Source organism: Tursiops truncatus, chromosome 2 (genome assembly GCF_011762595.2).
Source record: "Tursiops truncatus isolate mTurTru1 chromosome 2, mTurTru1.mat.Y, whole genome shotgun sequence".
In the NCBI taxonomy this organism is placed as follows: Eukaryota; Metazoa; Chordata; class Mammalia; order Artiodactyla; family Delphinidae; genus Tursiops; species Tursiops truncatus.
This window is the reverse complement of record NC_047035.1, coordinates 28,580,144-28,602,307: the sequence shown is the minus strand read 5'-3', so window position 1 is coordinate 28,602,307 and position 22,164 is coordinate 28,580,144. Positions and strand designations below refer to the sequence as shown.

Below are 22,164 nucleotides of genomic sequence, written 5' to 3'. Positions count from 1 at the left end.
GACCAGGGCTCGAACTTGTGTCCCCTGCATTGGCAGGCAGATTCTTAACCACTGCACCACCAGGGAAGTCCCTCATACCCCCTTTTAAATAAATATCTACATCTTCTATACAAGATCAGCTCACTTTAGAATTTTTTACTTATTCAAGGCACTTGGTCTCTTTTAATAAAAATTAAAACTTTATGCAAAAGCAAAAATAAAAAGGGAACAATTTCTTCAAAGATAGACAAATGGCTTAAGGCTTCATATGGAACAGGACTCTGTGTGACCTCTGTTCTTTTTCCTAACTCATTTACCTTTTTTTTTTTTTTTTGCCTACAGGAACAAAAATATACTGTGCAAATAAGTGAGCTGGAGGGACAGTTCCGTCAAAAAGCCAGAGAAATTGGCATGATTCAGACAGAGCTCAAAACAATAAAACAATTCCAGAAGAGAAAAATCCAAGTAGAGAAAGAATTAGATGATGTAAGTTTCTTTCTTTCTTCCTTTTTTTTTTTTTAAAGGAGATTAGAATTAGCTACTTATGTCTGAAAAGGCCTTCATAGAAATTTACTCCTATGAGATAGTAAAGGAATCCCTTTGACATTTTAGAGATTATATGGGAGAAACAGGGAAGATATATCAATGTAGGACTGGACGCAAAAAGTCTTGATGGTTAGACTTTTCTTTTTCTCAGCTTTGATTTCTTTGTGAATTCACCAGATCTTAGCGAATACACCCACTCACATTTATCAGCAGTTAAACCTTTGGAACTACAGATCCAGAAAAACATTAGGGGCAAAGTAGCGAAGTTCTAAAGGACAATATGTCTAGACTGATGAATGATAATTTTAGAAAAATTTAAGGCACTCTGGGTAGGGCTGGATGTGGTGAGGAAAACTGAGTACTTTCAGAAAGTTTCTCTGACCTTGCATGCTCTTTCCATTCCCTCAGTTCAGAAAATAGTTCTCTTGCATTAACGACAATGCAATAAATGGCACAGATGAGGGCTGGGCACAAGTAGCTGAAATCAGCTTTGTGGTTTTGGGCAAATTACTTACCCTCTCTATACCTAGGTTTCCTCATCTGTAAAATGGGGGTGATAAGAGTTATTGGCTCATAGGGTTGTTGTAAGGCTTAAATGAGTTCATATATGTAAAGTGCTTAAAATAGTGTATGTCACATAGTGAGAATTAACAGTGGTGTGTAGCTCTCTGCAAAAAAAGGTCCTCATTTGTAGCATTTGCTGATTTCCTTGGTGTAAATACTTATGTTGTGGCCAATTTCAAGCTACCAATGCTTTTACAATGTGCTAGCAAAATTCCTGGTATGAGCCAGCTCTAACACGCAACTGCTGCTATTATTAGTAATAGTATCAGAAGTAGTATTGCCACCTGAGATAGCCATACACCATGTGGTATAGGGGCTAAATGTTGGTGCTTTGAAGTCATACTGCTAGAGTGTAAATACTGTCTTCACTACTTGGGTATCTTGTTAAGTTTCCTCATCTGTAACATGGGGGTGAGAACAATAGTACCAATTTCAAAGGGTCATTGTGAAGACTAAATGAAATACAGGTTTCTCTCGCTACCTGAAAGTAGTTCCTATGAAACCTTTCCTAAGCCGAAGAAGCAGTTACCATAGGACACACCTTGCTAACAGAAGCACAAAATCAAGATAAAGCACAGATGCTCACAGACGTAGTTCAAAGCTATGGCAGCTTGACGCTGAGTATAGTTCCCAGGGAAGGAGTTTAGTGGTGCCACTCTCCTCGTTGCTAAGGGTGTGCTTTGCCTCAGTAACACCGCTCGCTGCTGAACACTATTTTTTTGCTTTTCGCCTTTTTTTCATAAAAGTGAAAATCCTCTCTGGATTACTTTCGGTTAGCGAAAACAGGTACTAATGTAGGTTTTTTTGTAAAAGCAGAGTGGTGTAAAGCGAACTTTCAGAAAAGCGGGGAATACGTATAATCTGTTTTACTGTAAATGCTTAGCACTGTGTGATAAAGATTACCTGCTGTTGCTGATCCTGCTATTCTTATTACTGCACATTAGACTCCTAAGAAATTGTCAGTCTTATAACCGGTAGTTTGTACCCTTTGACCAATATCTCCCCATTTCCCCCTCCCCCCAGCCCAGGTAACCACCACTCTGAGTTCAACTTTTTTTTTGGGGTGGGTCCCTAGGGCTTCTGGGATCTTAGTTCCCCAACCAGGGTTTGAACCTGGGCCCTAGGCAATGAGATCTCTGAGTCCTAACCACTGGACCGCCAGGAAATTCCAAATGTGGATGTATTTTAAGTTCACCACACCACCGCAGTACAAAGTATACACTACTGCAGGAATAATCTTAAAATATCACAGTTCTGATGATGTTCTGGTCACTTCCCTCAAGAATCTTCCTTAGTAATAGACTCACAGACTTAGAGAACGAACTCATGGTTACTGGGGGGAAGGGTGGAGGGAAGGGATAGTTAGGGAGTTTGGGATTGACGTGTACACACTGCTATATTTAAGGTAAAAATAGCAACAAGGGGGGGAAAAAGAATCTTCTTTAGTAAAGAAGATTATAAACAATCTTCTCTATTGTAAACAGACTATTATCCAGACACCTTAGCGTGAAAATCAAGACCCTACACCTACTTTGGAACATATTATTTCCTTTTCCTACACTTTCCCATACACACCACCTTTAATCCACCCAACCCGGATATTCCCTGAAGTCTTTTCTGCCTTTCTTTGTTTACGCTGTTTCTTCTATTTGGAATATACTCCTGATAGAGCTCTGTCCATTAAAATTTTACCTATTCTTCAGAGGCTCAGCTCAAATGCGTATTCTCCATAAGGACTTCCTCAGTGTACTATTTAAAAGTAATAATTTTCTTCTTGCCATTTGTGACAATTTGGACAAAACTTGAGGGCGTTATGCTAAGTGAAATAAGTCAGAGAAAGACAAATACTGTGCAATACAATTTATATGTGGAATCTGAAAAAGCTGAGGGACTTCCCTTGTGGCGCAGTGGTTAAGAATTCCGCCTGCCAGTGCAGGGGACACAGGTTCAAGCCCTGGTCCAGGAAGATCCCACATGCCGCGGAGCAACTAAGCCCGTGTGCCACAACTACTGAGCCTGCACACTAGAGCCCACAAGCCGCAACTGTTGAGCCCTCATGCCACAACTACTGAAGTCTGCACGCCTAGAGCCTGTGCTCTGCAACAAGAGAAGCCAGCACAATGAGAAGCCCGCACACCACAACAATGCGTAGCCCGCGCGCGCCACAACTAGAGAAAGCCCGCGCACAGCAAAGCAACGAAGACCCAACACAGCCAAAAATAAATAAAATAAAATAAACAAATTTATTAAAATAAATAAATAATTTAAAAAGCTGAACTTTGGGAATTCCCTGGTGGTCCGTGGTTAGGACTTGTTACTTTCACGGCGGTGGCGCAGCTTCAATCCCTGGTCTGTGGATCCCACAAGCAGTGTGGTGCAGCCAAAAAAAACCACACTGAACTCAGAGTGGTTACTTGGGCTGGTGGGGGGAGGAATGGGGAGATGTTGGTCAAACGGTAAAAACTGCCAGTTATAAGACTGACAAGTTCTTAGGAAACTAATGTACAGTATGGTGATTATAACTGCTAATACTGTATGACATACTTGAAAGTTGCTAAGAGAGTAGATCTTAAATGTTCTTGCTACAGAAAAAGAAATGGTAGTTTTTGTGACATGATGGAGGTGTTAGCTAATGCTATGGTAGTAATCATTTTGCAATATAGTATATCAAAGTAACACATTGTACACCTTACATTTACACAATGTTATAGATTAATTATATTTCAATTAAGCTAGAAAAAAGAGAAAAAAATTTTTAAAAGATGATTAGCAAAAAGGTAATTTTTTGTATGTTTCCATAGCATTTTGTATTTCTTTTATACCACTTAGCCCATTCTATCTTGATATTATATTTATTATTTGTCTTATCTCCCCTGCTAGATTGTAAATTTTTTGAGGCATGAACAGTACTGTGCTTTGTATTCATTGAAGGACAGGATACACAGTAATGCTCAATAAATCTATGTTAAATGCTGAGTGGGTCTTTTATTAAATGTAATTTAAGGAATATCAAGTTTTCCACTAAATGGGAAGAATCCTTCCACAAAGTGTATGTATATCAAATCATCATGACGTACACTTGAACTATCATACATTTTATTTATCTACAATTCCTCAATAAAGCTGAAAAGTTTCTAGAAAGAATATCTAGTTTTGTTTTATATGAAAATGCTGCAGAATGAATCAGGTTAAGTTCACTAACTTTTCAGGAACTTTAAAATAGCCATCCTAGGTGTAGGTATACATTCTGAATCAAAGTGAATTAGGAATTAGTTGTTAAGGAAACACTCCCATTTACCATTGCAACAAAAAGAATAAAATACCTAGGGATAAGCCTACCCAAGTAGACAAAAGACCTGTATGCAGAAAACTATAAGACACTGATGAAAGAAATTAAAGATGATACCAACAGATGGAGAGATATACCATGTTCTTGGATTGGAAGAATCAACATTGAGAAAATGACTCTACTACCCAAAGCAATCTACAGAGTCAATGCAATACCTATCACACTACCAATGGCCTTTTTCACAGAACTAGAACAAAAAATTTCACAATTTGTATGGAAACACAAAAGACCCCAAATAGCCAAAGCAATCTTGAGAAAGAAAAATGGAGCTGGAGGAATCAGGCTCCCTAACTTCAGAGTATACTACAAAGCTACAGTAATCAAGACAGTATGGTACTGGCACAAAAACAGAAATATAGATCAATGGAACAGGATAGAAAACCCAGAGATAACCCACACACATATGGTCACCTTATCTTTGATAAAGGAAGCAAGAATATACGATGGAGAAAAGGCAGCCTCTTCAATAAGTGGTGCTGGGAAAACTGGACAGCTACATGTAAAAGAATGAAATTAGAACACTTCCTAACACCATACACAAAAATAAACTCAAAATGTATTAAAGACCTAAATGTAAGGCCAGACACTATAAAACTCTTAGAGGAAAACATAGGCAGAACACTCTATGTGTTCTGCAACCAAGATCACAGCAAGATCCTTTTTGACCCACCTCCTAGAGTCATGAAAATAAAAACAAAAATAAACAAATGGGACCTAATGAAACTTAAAAGCTTTTGCACAGCAAAGGAGACCATAAACAAGATGAAAAGACAACCTTCAGAATGGGAGAAAATATGTGCAAACGAAGCAACTGACAAAGGATTAATCTCCAAAATATACAAGCAGCTCATGCAGCTCAATATCAAAAAAACAAACAACCCAATCCAAAAAAGGACAGAAGACCTAAATAGACATTTCTCCAAGGAAGATATACAGATTGCCAACAAACACATGAAAGGATGTTCAACATCACTAATCATTAGAGAAATGCAAATCAAAACTACAATGAGTAGTCAGAATGGCCATCATCAAAAAATCTACAAACAATAAATGCTGGGGAGGGTGTGGAGAAAAGGGAACCCTCTTGCACTGTTGGTGGGAATGTAAATTGATACAGCCACTATGGAGAACAGTATGGAGGTTCCTTAAAAAACTAAAAATAGAACTACCATACGACACAGCAATCCCACTACTGGGCATATACCCTGAGAAAACCATAATTCAAAAAGAGTCATGTACCAAAATGTTCATTGCACCTCTATTTACAATAGCCAGGACATGAAAGCAACCTAAGTGTCCATCAACAGATGACTGGATAAAGAAGATGTGGCACATATATACAATGGAATATTACTCAGCCATAAAAAGAAACGAAATTGAGTTATTTATAGAGAGGTGGATGGACCTAGAGTCTGTCATGCAGAATGAAGTAAGTCAGAGAAAAACAAATACTGTATGCTAACACCTATATATGGAATCTAAAAAAAAAAAGGTTCTGATGAACCTAGGGGCAGGACAGGAATAAAGATGCAGACCTACTAGAGAATGGACTTGAGGACACGGGGAGGGGGAAGGGTAAGCTGGGACAAAGTGAGAGAGTAACACTGATATATGTATGCTACCAAATGTAAAACAGATAGCTAGTGGGAAGCAGCTGCATAGCACAGGGAGATCAGCTTGGTGCTTTGTGAACACCTAGAGGGGTGGGATAGGGAGGGTGGGAGGGCGGCTCAAGAGGAAGGGGTTATGAGGATATGGGGTTATATGTATACATATAGCTGATTCACTTTGTGATACAGCAGAAACACAACATTGTAAAGCAATTATACGTCATAAAGATGTTAAAAAAAGAAAAACTAGTTGTGCATATTCTTTTGGGCCTTGGTGTGATTTTTTTTAAAGGACAATGTTGCCACCTAGTGGAGAAATAAATTTCAACCCTTTGAAAGAGGGGTGGTGGGCCAGGAAAACTTAAAATTCAAAGGCAAAAGACACTGGCTAATGGGAAAAAATAAGATGGTTATGTGGAATCCCAAATATGGAAGAACTAAGGCAGGTGTGGGGCCCATGAATTTAATAAAAGGGAGGAAAATTAATTATACTGTACTATAGGATTCATTATACAAATTTAAAAGAGGCCAATTAAGTTTAGCTTATCAAAAGGTATTCAAAGCATAAATTTAAAGAAAAAATGATTTTCATTACCTGATTAACAAAAGGAGCATACATTGGTAGGTTGCAATTAATATTTTTTAAATAATTTGTTTTAGTCTTTCTTCTTTTGACAAAGTGATAATACCCATTTCAGCAAATTTAGCTGATAAGAGAAAATGAAAAACCCTCCCCTCACAACTATATTACTTAAAGATAACCACTGTTAATATTTTGGTATATTGTCTTTAGTTTTTCCACCTCTGCTATGTATAAATATATTTTAAAGTATCTACAATATATGCTATTTTTACAAAAATGAGGTTATGGTATACAAATTGTTTGTTAACCTGATTTTTTCACTTTACATATTGTGAACATTTTTCAATGCCATTATATATTTTTCTATAAAACCTTTTGACTACATGCATGGAATTTCATTGGGTAGATATATCATGATTTACTAATCGGTCCCTTGTTGTTGGACATTTGGACTTTTCTCTAATTTTCCACTATTATAAACTGAGGAACATCTAAGTAACAAAGTATTTTTCTATATTTTTAATTAGTTTTTAGGATAACTTCCTAGAAGTTATAGTGAAATTTATAGGTTAAATTAGAACGTGAACTTTTAAGGTTTTTCATATGCATTGCCTAATTATCTTTCAAAAGATTTATTTATTAATTTATAGATTTTTGGGGACCCCAATGGCAATTGAAAGGTCCACCCCCCCCATCCCACTGGCATGGTAGACATTTCCACAAATTTATATATTGACATTAATTTTGAAAGTCTTTGACAATATGAGGCCATTTTTTTAAATTGTCTAAAAAATACAGGAAGAAAGAAGAACATCTGAAATCATATGATATGGATCAAATGGAGATTTAATACTGTTAGGACAGAGATCACAGGAAGGAAAATTGTGAAGTATAAGGGAGGACAATATTAGACATAAAATAACTAACCTCTGTATTAAATGGTTACTATTCTAAGTATTTTGTGTGTATTATTTGTTATTTAATCTTTGTCACACCTCTATGAGAATAGCTACTATTATTATCCTCTTTTTACCCTGGAGATTTGAGACTTAGAGAAGATAAGTGATTTGCCCAAACAGCTGGTAAGTCAGAGAGGTAACAGTTGAACTCTGGTCTGTGTGATGGAAAGCTCTTCTCTACTGCCTTTTTTTGTGGCATGAATATTAGATTGAGTGTGCCGATTTCAATCTGATTGGTTCTTGCCAGTATATATAGCCTTCAGGATCATAACTTTAAGTTAGCTCAATTCTCTTTGCCTGGAAGAATTTTATGTCCTTTCTATTCTATGTAGTTTTAGAGGATAGAAGGATCTGTCTATGGGAATCACAGGGAGATACTTTTTAGATTGATACTAGGAAGAATTTTCTAAAAATGGGAACTCTTAAAAGGGCAGCCTAGTGAATTAATAGGATTTGATTAGTGATACTTCTGTCTCTAGATATTTTTCTCATAGAAGAGATTCCTATATTAAGTGGGAGATTTGTATAGTCTGACTCCTAAGATTCCTGGTAATTCTAAAATATTATGATTCTGTAAGTCCACATGTTTAAAATGAAGATATTTGGGGGGGGAAATGAATATGATAATAACTTATCTGAATGTTCTGAAAACTGTTATTCATGAAAAGCTTTTTAGAAACTCAATACTGATCTTGTAAATCTATAGACGATTATGAGAAGTATGGTACTCAGAGGGAGGGCATGGAGTTTTTCTGTGTGTTCAGGATTAAGAGGTAATGTATAACAGAAAATATTTCCTGACTGAGAATTTTCCAGGAATATGCCCCAATCCACCCCATTTCCTACTGACCATTCTGTTTTTCGTTATTTTAATTTTAGCTGAAGGAGAACTTAAGGAACATAGAGCAGAAACATCAGGAGACTCTTAGGAGATTGGAAGGCAGGTTTTTGGAAGAAAAGGTACAGCATATTTGCATTAATAAATAAATATATTGTGTACTAGAACGACGTAAGTATATTTATATGTATTCTGAGACATCAAGTTTTCATTTGGTATCTTATTAGAAGATTATCTTTTTCCCCCCCTCTTAGTTAGGGATTCTTGAAATCCTCAAGAGAGATTGTCATCTGACCAAGGCTTCAGGACACATCCCCCACCCCAGCTTGTTGTCTCCTGGTGGAACTAAAGCTCCATGTACCACTTTTTATAGGGGAGATGGGATTAGAGAGGTTGCTCTGATACACGTGAGGGTCTTCCCTTAGTCAAGCCAACTAAGGATATTAGTAAAAGGGGCTCAGGACTTCCCTGGTGGCACAGTGGTGTAGAATCCGCCTGCCAGTGCAGGGGACACGGGTTCGAGCCCTGGTCCGGGAAGATCCCACATGCCATGGAGCAACTAAGCCTGTGCGCCACAACTACTGAGCCTGCACTCTAAAGCCCGTGAGCCACAACTACTGAAGCCCGTGCGCCTAGAGCCCGTGCTCCGCAACAAGAGAAGCCACCGCAGTAAGAAGCCCGCACACCGCAACAAAGAGTAGCCCCTGTGTGCGCAGCAACGAAGACCCAAAGCAGCCATAAATAAATAAATAAAAAGGGGGCTCAAAAATGTTCCTTAGCACATCACAGACTTCCACATTTCTCTGTGCTTCTAAAGTTAATTCTCAGAGTCCCCCTGGTTTTTCTTTAATTCTTTTAATATTTTCTTTAATTTTTCATCCTTAGGAAAGGAATACATTTTTTCACAAATTGGTGGGAATGTAAGGAAGTGAGGGTGAGGCAAATAAGTACTCATATCAGGTTTATATAAAAGGATTTGCTTTCAAAAGTGGCTCTAGGTTTCCAGTTTGTGTATTGAATAACCTGGGAGTGGGGCAGGAGCAGTATCTAGACGCTTTCCCTCTCAGGCACTTCCTGGCACTGTTAGGAATGGAAGTGCTCAGGAATGGGCTGCTCTCAGCTGCCTCTTTCCTCACTCCACCCTACACTTGATCTCTCTCCTACTTGGTGTAACATTCCACAAACAAATGTTAGAAGTGCTTGGTCAGTTTACAGATTACTTGAATGACAGTGCTTATATAAATAGGATTTTTATGTCTGGAAGTAGGTGGCTGCTGGCCTTTCCCTCATAATTGCAAGATGGTTAATGCAGCTCTGAGAGTCATCTCTCTTAGGGCGGGAAGAAGGGAGGCTCCATCTGTATCTGTCCCTTTTATCTGGAAACCGTGAAACTTTCCCCAGAAGCTCCTAGCAGATTTCTTCTTACATCTCTCTGATTGTCCAGAACCATGTTATAATGGACGCCAGGGAAAAGGGGTGTTTTGTTTCTCCAGCCACTGGTGGAAGCTGGGAAGGAAAAAGGAGGATGGGAAGGAGTGTTGGGTTGTCCAGCCACAGCAGTGTCTGCCTTACCATGTGAGGTACAGCCTTCATGGTTAGATACAAACTCCTATACTGGTTTGAGCCCCAGTGCTGCTGGTCCATGGCAGTGAGCTTTCTAGTAAGCCCTGTTCATTTATCTCATACCTCAGCATGTTCCACCTGATCATATAAAGGACTTCCCTGAGGTTATTAGTATTTTGTTGTGTTTTCCCATTTAATCCTTTCTGTTCCTTGAACCACCTGCATATTTTTGTACTTGCTATTCTCTCTTCCTGAAATGTTCTTATTGCAGTTCTGGCTTATTCGCATTCTTCAGAGCTCAAATGTCATCCCCTCAAAGAGATAATCCCTAAACCCAATCTAAAATTACCTCCCTCAGTTACTATTTCATTACCCCATTTATTTCATTTATAGCATTTATCATAGTCTATTAATTCTCTTATTTGTTTACTTGCTGGGAGGCTGTATAGCGTCAAATTGCCTGCATTTGAATCCCTGCTCTGCCATTTACTAGCTGTATGATTTTGGACAAGTCACTAACCTTTCTCTCAGTTTCTTCAATCCTTGTCTTTGGGGACAATAATAGTATCTAATTCATAGGTATCTAATTACATTGTTGTGAGAAGTAAATAATACATGTGTAGAACCATGCCTGGCACATAGTAAATGCTCAATGCATTTTAATTATTATTATTGTTTGGATCTCATCCTAGAATATAAGCTCCATGAGAACAGGAGCCTTATCTGTTATGTTCACCACAGCATCTCTAGTATCTAAAAAATCTGGTACACTATTAGTACTCAATAGGAATTTGTTAAATGAATGAATAAATGATTCTCATCACATTGTATTTAACAGAAATTTCTCCCAGCTCTGCTTTCCAGGTCTGATGTGGAATTTTTTTCTATTTATATGTCATTTTGCTTTTTTAATGGTGAAATTGGGAAGTACCCTAAAGTCCCTGTGTTCACACTATCCTCTTTGCTGGCTCCTCCATTGATAGTTGGAGCACTTCACATCAGGTCATGTGGACAGGAGTATTTTATTTGACATTATAAAATAAATACTTAACTTTTTCTGTGTAAAATTTGTTGTTAGAAATATAACTGTATTAAAACAGCCTATTTTCTTTTTTAGTACCGACTAGAAAAAGAGGCTGAGAAGAAGATAATAATGCTGGCAGACAGAGCCCACCATGAAGCTGTTGTGTAGGAGATCGCTGACTCTTTTTTCTTTCTAATAGCCTCTCTTACCTCTTTGCTAGTCTTTTTAGTTCTTATCATGTTTTCTACCCCCTTCTCTCTTGGTCTGCTTTCTTCAAATTTTCTGGTTTACTTTCCTTCGCTGTTTCTTTCTCTCTGTGTACCCACCCCTTTTCCATCCACCCTTTTTGTAGCAGCATAGTGTGGAGAAAAGAATCTGGGCTTCGAAGTTACACTTTGGTTCTCAACATGTATACTAACTGACTGTAAGAAGATTTCTTAACTTTTTTGAAATTAAATTTCTCCATCTAAAAATGGTGTTAATAATGGCAACTGTGCACAGTTTTCATGAGGTATATTAGTGAAAGTAACACTAAACTGCACTGTGTTAATAAACTAAGTCTCAATGGTTTATTTCTAATCTAATGTGGGTCTGACAGCTCTACTCCACGGGTGATTCAGGAACCTGGGCTGCTTCCATCTTGTTCTTCATGTCCAGTCACATGTACAAAGAGAGAGCATGGGAAACTCATACCTGCCCTTAATTGCCTTGGACTGGAAGTAACACGTCCCTTTTTACTTTCCTGTTGGTGAGAACTTAGTTCTCAAGATCCCCACCTAACTATTGAGTACCCACCATAAGCTAAATAAGTGCTGGTCATTATTATTTTTTTAAATTATTGATTTTAATTTTTTTTTTTGGTTGCCCCGTGCAGCTTGCGGGATCTTAGTTCCCTGAACAGGGATTGAACCCGGGTGGGCCACATCAGTGAAATTGCCGAGTCCTAACCACTGGACCACCAGGGAATTCCGGATGATCATTATTATTAATGTTAGGGGATTTAGCAGTCATTGTTCTAGTTTGGTAATATTTAAAACTTAGGTCTGTGTTTTGGGATCTTATATCTATCTATTTCAGGCAATTGAACAATGCTGGAAGAGCTGTTTTTAAAGAGAATATTTATCTCCAGAAAGCTCTCGCATACCACCTGAAGGAAGCTGATGCTCTACAAAAAAACTCTCAGAAGTTGCAAGAGACTCAGACTTCCCTTTTACAGCAAAAGGTTCATTTCGATTTTGTTTCCTTTTTTTGTAAAGATTGGGTTGGTGAATACTAAGGATTGAGTATAGTAGTGATACATAAGGACAATAGGACAATTTTTCTTCTGTCTGGATGGTGTATTTTTCTTATCTGAAAAGTTAATTCCTGAATGACTTATAAGAAACTTTAGACTTGGCTTTATAAAGAATACATCCGAAACATAAATATAACCCCTGTCCTCTACTACCTTAGTATTCATTTTACTTTGCTTAGAGTTGGTCTCTGAATCACTTAGGAACTGTGACAACTGTGACAACAATGGTTTCCCCATGTAAGGTGTATTCTCTCCCTAAAGGAAGTCTGGAGGTAAGCAATCCAGAGCTGGAATGGTAGTGCTACAAATTCGGCAGACACTCGGGCTCCTCAACTTTGTTCTGCAACACATGGCTTATCTCCTCAGAGTCACCTCATGGCCCCCAGCAGCTGCTGGAGCTCTAACAACAGGGCGGAAGAAGGACAAGAAGGAAAACAGCATGCTCCTCCCTTTAGAGCTCTTCCTGGAAGTCCTATACAAATTTCTACTCGCAGCTCTTCCATCAGAGCTTAGTCATGTGGCTTTGCTGAACACAAGGGAAACTGGGAATTTTCAGCTGGGCTTACTACCTTTCTGAATAAAATTGGGGTTTTATTACGAAGGAAGAAATGGAAAATGGACACTAGGATAGGCAACTAGCAGACTGCCACAGTTTGCAGTATATAGTTGTTAAATTACTGTTTTACTGTACAGTCTTACTGATTTTGGAATATTTTTTGATAATGTAAAATATTGAACTTTTCATAATTTTAGAGGAAGGAGAGTTTCTTAATTAGTAAAATCTGTGGCCTTCCTTAGTCCAGACAGGGACTCTTGATGTTTCTTACTCTTTATGCACAGAATACCAAAATATCACCATTGCAACCTGGCCTCAAACTCAAATCTCATGAAGTAATGGATATTAGTGAGGAACTTTTAAGTTTTGAAATTAATTAAAAAAAAAATCTCTCACCTCTCTCATCTTTCTGTTTTAGGAAATCAATGATCTGTTGGTTAAGGAAAAGATAATGCAGCTTACCCAGCAGAAATTACAAATCCAAACTCTTCAGAAGAAGGTAGTAAGCTTGGAGACTACCCTGAGTTGTATGACCAAAGAGTTTGAGACTGAAGTTTTAAAACTGCAGCAGCAGGCAATGGTAAAGAACCAAGCGGGTCAGATTGAAATTTTCAAGCTGCAGCATCTTCTTCAGATGAAGGACAAGGAAATGAATCGAGTAAAGAAGCTGGCCAAGAACATACTAGATGAAAGAACAGAAGTGGAAAGATTCTTTTTAGATGCTCTACACCAAGTAAAGCAACAGATCCTATTTAGCAGAAAGCGTTATAAACAGGTAGCACAAGCTGCTTTCAATTTTAAAATGAGAGAGGCATGTGCAGGAAGAACAGAATATCCCAAAATCCGAACATTTGATGGCAGAGAGCACAGCACCAACAGTGTGAATCAGGATCTTATGGAGGCCGATAAATGGTACTAATAATGCTTTAATATTTTGCCTTTGTACTGCTCTTCTTGTGCCCTTTAGAGAAATAAAAACCCTGAAAAGTTCAGTTTGGTAATATCTAAGTATTGACTAGATTACTCAGTAAGTTACTTGAGGAGAGGAACTGTCTTACTCATCTTTGTAACCCCTATGCTTAGCATACTGTGTGGGGCTTAGTAGGTATTCTTAGTAGATGTCCCCCCTTTTTTGTGTGACAGAGACTTGTTAAAGGGATTATTCGTTCCATTTTGAATATCATTGTAATATTTTTTAACATGTTCCTTTATTTTATTTCCTATAAATTTGTTATAAAGGTTTGATTAGATTCAGGTTAAACATTTTTGATAAACATGCTTTTCACAAATATTTTGTAATGTTCCCTTTACTATTCTGAGATGAAATTCATAGGTAATAATATCTAATCAAACCTATAATTTAAAAAATCAATATAACAATTCTTTGCAGCAACTCTTTGTTGTACGGAACTGTCCTATGGATTGGAGGACACCCAGTAGTGCCCCCTCCATCATTGTATTAACCAAAAGTCCCCACAAGGCTTTAAAATACACTAGAGATCTACTGCCACCACGATAAAAGTAGTAGAATGATTGAGACATTTGTAGACTATATACAATTGTTGTTTCCTGTTAGCATTTTAATCTGTTTGAATACTTTTCTCCCTATAAACCATGGATTAAATTATAGTGCATTTTAAAGATTATTCTGAAAAAATTGTTTTCTATCTCAACACGATTAGATTCTTCAAAGGTCTTAAGAAACTTACTCCTACTACTATGACTTAACATCTTATTGAGAGGGCTTCCAAATGTGTTTTCTGTTTTACATTATTTTTTAATAGGCTAATATGTAGGTTCTTTTAAATTGTATAGCTGTTGGGAAGGTTGGACATGGCCAATGACTCTTCTTCAAAAATGTCCATACTATAGTTTTTTTACCTTCTTGCCATATTCAGAAGTCTGTTAATAACACTATTACTATTATTCTATTATAATAGTTATTATAATGACTATTACCAAGAGATTCACTTTATTTATTTATTTATTTATTTATTTATTTATTTATTTATTTATTTATTTTGCGGCACATGGGCCTCTCACTGCCGTGGCCTCTCCTGTTGCGGAGCATGGCTCCGGACGCGCAGGCTCAGCGGCCATGGCTCACGGGCATAGCCGCTCTGCGGCATGTGGGATCCTCCCAGACCGGGGCACGAACCCGCGTCCGCTGCATCGGCAGGCGGACTCCCAACCACTGCGCCACCAGGGAAGCCCCACTTTATTTTTTTATTTAATAAGTCAAGCAAGTTGAGTCCCCACCATACAGAAGGCAGTTTCTTTTACATTTTTTAAATCTACTGTATATTAAGTGGTATATAACTTTTCAGAAGAAGGTGCATAAAATGATTCTCCACATTGTTGTTGCAGAAACTGGACACTTCCCTATTCTGCCTCATGAGCAACTTATCACTTTAATCCTAGTGTTCAATAGGATTTCTGCCAGGAAGGCAGAAACTGTAGTTAAAATATTACATTATCTGCCTAAGAGGCAGATTAGGGAAGGACAATTAAAGTATATGGTGATTATAAGGCAAAACCTAAACTTAAAACTAACCCCAACTGACATATATGAAAAATATTTCTTACATTTTACATCAATACTCTATCTACATGTCAGCCAACTTTTGTAAATAGCCAAGTAGACTACGAATCCTTTGGAGAAGTTATGGTATAGATAAATACCTTCCTGGAAGGCTCAGCTGCCTCTTAAGCAGATAATGATACATACAAAGACAAAGCATACAAGAAAAAAACAGTTGTTATGAAATTATTTGGAGGTAAGAAATAGACTAGATAAGTTACATGTTCTTTTATATATTTACCTCTTATCACTCTATTTTCATAGCAAAATATCTAATACTAAAGACTTGCTAAAAAGGAATTTATCAATAATTTCACCAAACAACTGTCTTTTTTCTTGTACCTTTTGTCTTTGTGTTATCTGGATACATAATATTGCATTACAACTTTCTTTTTTGCTTATTTGCTTAATGTTTGAGCACAGATTTTGTTCATGTTATAGTTTTTCTTATTTTCAGTTTAATGACTACATAACACTTCAAATTGGCGACCATGTTAATGTGCTTTTCAAATTTATGATTTTGTAATGGACATGGTTTGCCTTGTAGTCATTCCATTTGGAAACCTCATAATATTCAGTTATGATTTAGAAATTTTCTCATGTTTACATATTTTATATTTTTTAAAAAGAAGAGATGCTTACTTTGACCATTTATTTTTCATTTTTTTCTTTGAAATTCTTTAGGACAGATATTCAAGGAAATATGGACATTGGAGATTTGACCTGGGAGCAGAAAGAGAAAGTCTTGAGGTTGCTCTTTGCAAAAATGAATGGCTTTGTTCCTAGGTAACTCCCTATTTCAGTAGTGAAATACCAATTTGCTATCAAACCTAGAGGCCATATAGGAGAAGTGAACATATTCTTACTTAGAATTAAGGGAATGGGAAAGGACCAGAAAATATCAATATAAAAGGGTCATACTGCTTAGCTACTGCAACTCCCAGAGATAAAGAATGGGAGATGTGTAAGTGAGCACAAAAATGAAAGAGGTATTAGAGTTAAAGGGGAAAGAAAATCGATCAATCTTAGGTGTTTAAGGTAATGCTTCCTGAGAAGGTATAACATTGTTCAGCTGAATGAGTGGTAACTAAAGAGAAGCATAACAATTGTTAAGATTTATTGGTCTGCAAAGATAAGTAAATTATTTTAAAGCTGATTATTAATCAAGGGGATCTCTAATACCAAGAAAAAGACCTGGAAAGGAAAACAGAAATCCACAGGTACTCCAAATAATTATTTTTAATGATTAGTTTCACTCTCTTCATTATGTTTTATCAGTGACTATAACCCTGGTTATAGTCACTTTATAGTAACTATAAAGTGGCTAAAATAAATCAACCACTTACTGATTGCTTGTTAAATGCTTGGCACCATTGTATTGTGGGGATTCAAAAGAATCAAGGGACATTGCCTTTGATCTCAAAGAGCTTACTATTTGGTTGCCCAAACAAAACCAAGCATAACAAGGAAAAAAATTAGGTGGCACAATAAAGTAAAGATGGAATTCAGACAATGCGTCAGTGGGCTAGAGTAGTCAGGGAAGATTGAAAGAGGGTGACCCTGTGGGGTGCCTTGTAGGATAGTGGTAGAGCAGGGAGGGCACATGAGGCAAGGGGTAGACAGCCTAAGAAAAAGCCCAGAGTTAGGAATGGGTGTAGGGTATTTAGGCAACATTGAGGAGAAACTGCCTGTCTTGAGGAAATTTAGTGATGCTAGAGAGTAATTACTAATTAGAAATAAGGTTTAACCTATAGATTGAGTTATGATGAGCCTTAAAAACCATGCAGAAAATCCTGAACTTTTGTAGATTCTAGAGTACTGTAACATAGTTTTCTTCTCTGCCTTAAAGGAATACAAAGAGCAAGAAGCCAGACTCATACTCTCTCACTGGAAGGGTTCACAGGTCCTTGTTCTCAGAGCTGACCTTAACGTAACACAGTGACATGTATGACGGATTGGAGGACAGAAATAGAGTTGGGACCAACAGAAGCTGCTGCCCTGCTCTGGGCATGCAGCAGTGAGGGGTTTAGGCAAGAGTGAGGGCAGTCGGAATAAAGGGGAGAAACAGAGAAAGTAAGGAAGGAGAAACAGGACTTGGTGATAAAGGACAAAAGGAATAAAGACAAGGAGTAAATGTTTAAGACTTTTAGCTTAAGAAATGAAGGAATGGTGGTATGAAAGGCAAATGAAAAATCTGGAAAGCCAGCGTGAGGGAAATGTTTAAATTTTATTTAATCCATCCGTTAATTCATTTAACATATACATACTGAGTGCCAACTATTTACTGAAGATATAGTGTTGAGCAAACAAAGACATCATGCTTGATTTCAGGGAGTTTTTGTTCTACATGGAAGAAAAACATTGTTCAAATCATCACACAAATAAAAAATACAACTATGACATAGGTTCAAAGGAGTGGTATACAGTGGTAAGAGAGCCTAGATTAGGGGAATCTGACCTAATTGAGGAGATCAGGAAAGTCTCTGAGGAAGCAGAAGCTTGAGCTGATCTCTAAAGGTAAGTAGGAACAAAATGGGGTGGAAAAAACATTCTAGGCAGAAGAAATACAAGTAGTATTTTCAGTGCTGAACTGGAGATGTGGCAACATATTGGAGTTAAAACCACTTAAGGCATTTGCAAAGAGTGATTGGAGTACACATGAGAGTTTAGGAAGGGAGATTTGAGCATGTTTAGTGAAAATTGGTACTTGAGTTTAGGAAAGTGGATGAAGATACAGGAATAAAGGGGCTGAGACTAGAACCTTTAGGAATAACCACAATTAAACAGGAGAGGGCTTCCCTGGTGGCACAGTGGTTGAGAGTCCGCCTGCACGGGAAGATCGTGCCCCGATCTGGGAAGATCCCACATGCCGCAGAGCGGCTATGCCCGTGAGCCATGGCCGCTGAGCCTGCGCGTCTGGAGCCTGTGCTCCGCAACGGGAGAGGCCACAACAGTGAGAGGCCCGCGTACCGCAAAAAAAAAAAAAAAAAAAAGATAAAAAATCAACAGGAGAATAAAAAAAGAGTACAACCAAAAGAGAAGAGTTTAAAGAATTATAAGCTGAATGGAAGATGGAGGATCCTGAAATGGCTTTTGCATCTCTGGTAGACTTTCAAAGAGTTTAATTGAAGAGGTAGGGGTAGAATCCAGACTGTAGGCACTGAATGTCTGTCTCATTGTGAGTTGATATTTCTGTACCCCAGGAAATACAGCCAGAGTACCAGGCCTCAAGTTCCACACTGTGTTGTTTTCAACACTTGGATAAACAAAGGAATTTGGGTGAAATCTTTCACACCAAATCAGTGAACTTGAACTGGCCACAATGGGATGATGCCTAAGCCTGTTGGATGAAAAAAAGATAAGATAGGAATAGGATGATGAAATGAGAAAGCTCAAACCAGCGGGGGAGGAATCAGATGATAAAAGGTCTTCCAAGGCAAGTGGAGTAATTAGGAAGTTGGTAAGAGTTCACAGTTGGTTGTATATGATTGTGAATCCAACAATACAATAGTTTTCTTTGTGATTGAATTAACTCAAAGGAGTATAACCAATAAACTGCACTCTTTAGTGCATCAACAATCACTCTGGCTGTATCTCAGGCACTAGAGGTATCTAAGGTACATTTTTTTCATGCATTATTTTTGGACTATTTAATATAGCCAGATTTTGAATGGGGTTATGCTGCTTTCATATGCACCTAATTGAGGACAAGTTTTAGGAGTGGGGTATGTCTTTATCTGCTGGCAAATCAACCTACTATACTTTTTGTAACTCTGTTAATCTCACTTTCAAATTAGAATATTGAATGAATGATGTTGATTTCCTGGTTTTGTTTTTTTTTAGATTGAAAGCAGATTTATTCAGGGTGATACACACTCAATAGACAGAATGTGAGTCATCTCAAAGGGCAAGAGGGCCTATTTTTCTGTTCTTAAACTAGAATTTCCAAAGTATAAGAAAAAATTTTCATACTGGGTCTATCTAAATTGGTAACTTTCCTGTGTTTTGAGATTCTTTTTGTGGGAAGGGAATTTTTTGGCCTTGCTTTTGGTCAGTACTCTGGTTCAACCTTGCCCATCACCATTTATAGCTGTTTATTATTATTATTATTAATTTTTTGCCTGCATTGGGTCTTCGTTGCTGTGCGTGGGCTTTCTCTAGTTGTGGTGAGCAGAGGCTACTCTTCGTTGCAGTGTGCAGGCCTCTCATTGTGGTGGCTTCTCTTGTTGTGCAGCACAGGCTCTAGGCGCGTGGGCTTCAGTAGTTGTGGCACGTGGGCTCAGTAGCTGTGGCACACGGGCTTAGTTGCTCTGCGGCACGTGGGATCTTCCTGGACCAGGGCTCGAACCCGTGTCCCCTGCGTTGGCAGGCTGATTCTTAACCACTGTGCCACCAGGGAAGCCCTTAATAGCTATTTTATGAGTATCATCATGATTATATTCATAAATATTTCCATTTCTTAAGTTCAACATGTCTCAACTTTAAGAGAATGTAAGTTTAAATTAACTTGCCTAATATTATACTGCCTCTATGTGAGTATGAAAGCTCATTTTTGAAAATAAGAAGCCCATCCAACTGAAGCATTTCCCTTTAGCAGTTTTATATTTATTTATTTTTTAAATTTCTATTTACTTATTTATTTTTGGCTGCGTTGGGTCTTTGTTGCTGCATGCTGGCTTTCTCTAGCTATGGTGAGCGGGGGCTACTCTTTGTTGTGGTGCACGGGCTTCTCCTTGCAGTGACTTCTCTTGTTGCAGAGCACGGGCTTCAGTAGTTGTGGCATGTGAGCTCAGTAGTTGTGGCACGTGGCTCTAGAGCGCAGGCTCAGTAGTTGTGGCCATGGGCTCCATTGCTCCGCGGCATGTGGGATCTTCCCAGACCAGGGATCGAACCCGTGTCCCTTGCATTGGCAGGTGGATTCTTATCCACTCTGCCACCAGGGAAGTCCTATATTTATTTATTTATTATTATTATTATTTTTTTCCTTTAGCAGTTTTAAAGTGTAGTTGAAATACAGGGCATGTGGAGACACTGCCTCATTGTTAACTTATACCCACTACAGGAAATACGGCCAGAGTTCTAAACCTCCAGTTCCAGACTATATTGGTCCTGATGATGAAACAACAAAGGAGTTTGGGTAAGCTCTCTTGACAAAGCAATGAACATGAGCCTGATCACAATGGTGGTTGTAGACATCTTATACATACTAGAATTGAGTGAGAATAACATAACAAGTATATTATTGTTCTGAACCAAGTTCCGTGTGTGTGGTTGTTGACAAGTCTTACTTTGTCATTATTGTAGGGATGAAAGTAAGCTTCAAGATCACACCTTCATCACCCAGCAAGTGCCAATCTTAGACTCTACTGGTGAACTGGTGATACCCAATATTCAGAAAGGATCACAAGAGTCTGATAAAGTAAGGAGTCTGTAATCTAACCAAACAATATACATAATTGTTCCCCTTCCTCATGCAGCTTCCTCTAAGTCACAGTTCTTTTCTCTACTAGTTGGGAGCTCTCAGGGATCACTGAAATGAGTAATAACATTAGTGTGAGATTGTGGACATTTTAATAAACAATATCCACACTAAGGAAGACATATTTAATGCAAATGCTTATTTGTGCCTCTTTTAGTGTGGAAAACCTATAAATTGCCTTTTGAAATATATAGCCCAGTTAAAATATGTACTATCCTTTATGTAAGAATAAACATAGTGACCATGTAATTGTTGGCTTTGGACAGAGGTGGGAAGTCTGGGTCACTATAAGCTAGCGGACAAAGGCATTATAAGGAAGTACGGTACCATTAAAAAAAAAAAAAAGCCAGGTTTTCTTTTTAAGAGCTTTTTACTTGTAATTTGTTGTACATAATCAATTAGTACAATGTAAAATGTGAGAAATTTCCAGTGAGGCCACATCAGAGCAAAAAGAAAATACTGAATTTTTTAGCAGCTACTAGCATGAACACAACTGTACAGATTTTTTTCCATCTAAGAAATTAGAAACTTTTCTGAGTAGCAAGTACCTAGCCAAATGAGTTGATTCCAATTAGAGCAGCACAATTCTGATTAGTTAGCATTTCTTAAAAAGTAATTTTCCTTAAATGTAAGGAAAACTTAGGAGTCTCTGTGATTATATTTAATTCCACTTGGAATTTAGACAATATGACCTTTTATTCAACCCAGCCTGTAGTTGTTGGACTGGATTAAATATTACTACCAGTTGTCAGCTGTGATAAGAGATAAAACAAGAGGCATTCTATTATGAAATTATAAATTTTTATTGCCTCACCTTTAGGCAGGCAAATCCAAAAAAAAAAAAGCGCCAGGAGGGTCATAAATGTATTTTATTAACGTTCAATCACCTTAAGTGATTAAAGATTTTGACATTCTATCCAACAGGTGGTAGTAATAAGCCTAAAATCCAGAATGCACAAACATTTTAAAGGTTTTTACCATCCTTAATTCATTAAATAACCCCCATGGAATAGGTTAGCATTATCTACGTAACTAATGAGGAAGCAGAAAAATAAATGACCTATGTCATCTGGCTGAGGACCAGAGACTACTCTATCAGAAATGAGAAGCCTTCTCCTAGGTCAATGGGTGAAGACCATATCAGAAAGACAGGATTCAACTGGCATGGTAGAGCAAAAAGACAGAATCTATTCCGTTTAGCACATAAATTTCTGTTCTGACTTAAAGTTGAGCTATAGC

At 37.8% G+C, this 22,164-nt stretch overlaps 1 protein-coding gene across 4 annotated transcripts in view; it reads left to right on the top strand.

The window, feature by feature from the left end:
* BBOF1 (basal body orientation factor 1) overlaps positions 1-22,164 on the top strand; it is a 39,691-nt gene that overhangs the window by 13,117 nt on the left and 4,410 nt on the right. For 3 of the 4 annotated variants that reach the window (XM_073800263.1, XM_073800265.1, XM_073800266.1), the window contains exons 4-11: positions 322-465; positions 8,470-8,550; positions 11,109-11,179; positions 12,093-12,237; positions 13,284-13,777; positions 16,131-16,232; positions 20,509-20,583; positions 20,751-20,865. In XM_073800263.1, coding sequence (XP_073656364.1) covers positions 322-465; positions 8,470-8,550; positions 11,109-11,179; positions 12,093-12,237; positions 13,284-13,777; positions 16,131-16,232; positions 20,509-20,583; positions 20,751-20,865 — 1,227 coding nt within the window. The remainder of the gene's footprint in view (positions 1-321; positions 466-8,469; positions 8,551-11,108; positions 11,180-12,092; positions 12,238-13,283; positions 13,778-16,130; positions 16,233-20,508; positions 20,584-20,750; positions 20,866-22,164) is intronic. The other variant, XM_073800264.1, reaches the window with a different exon arrangement.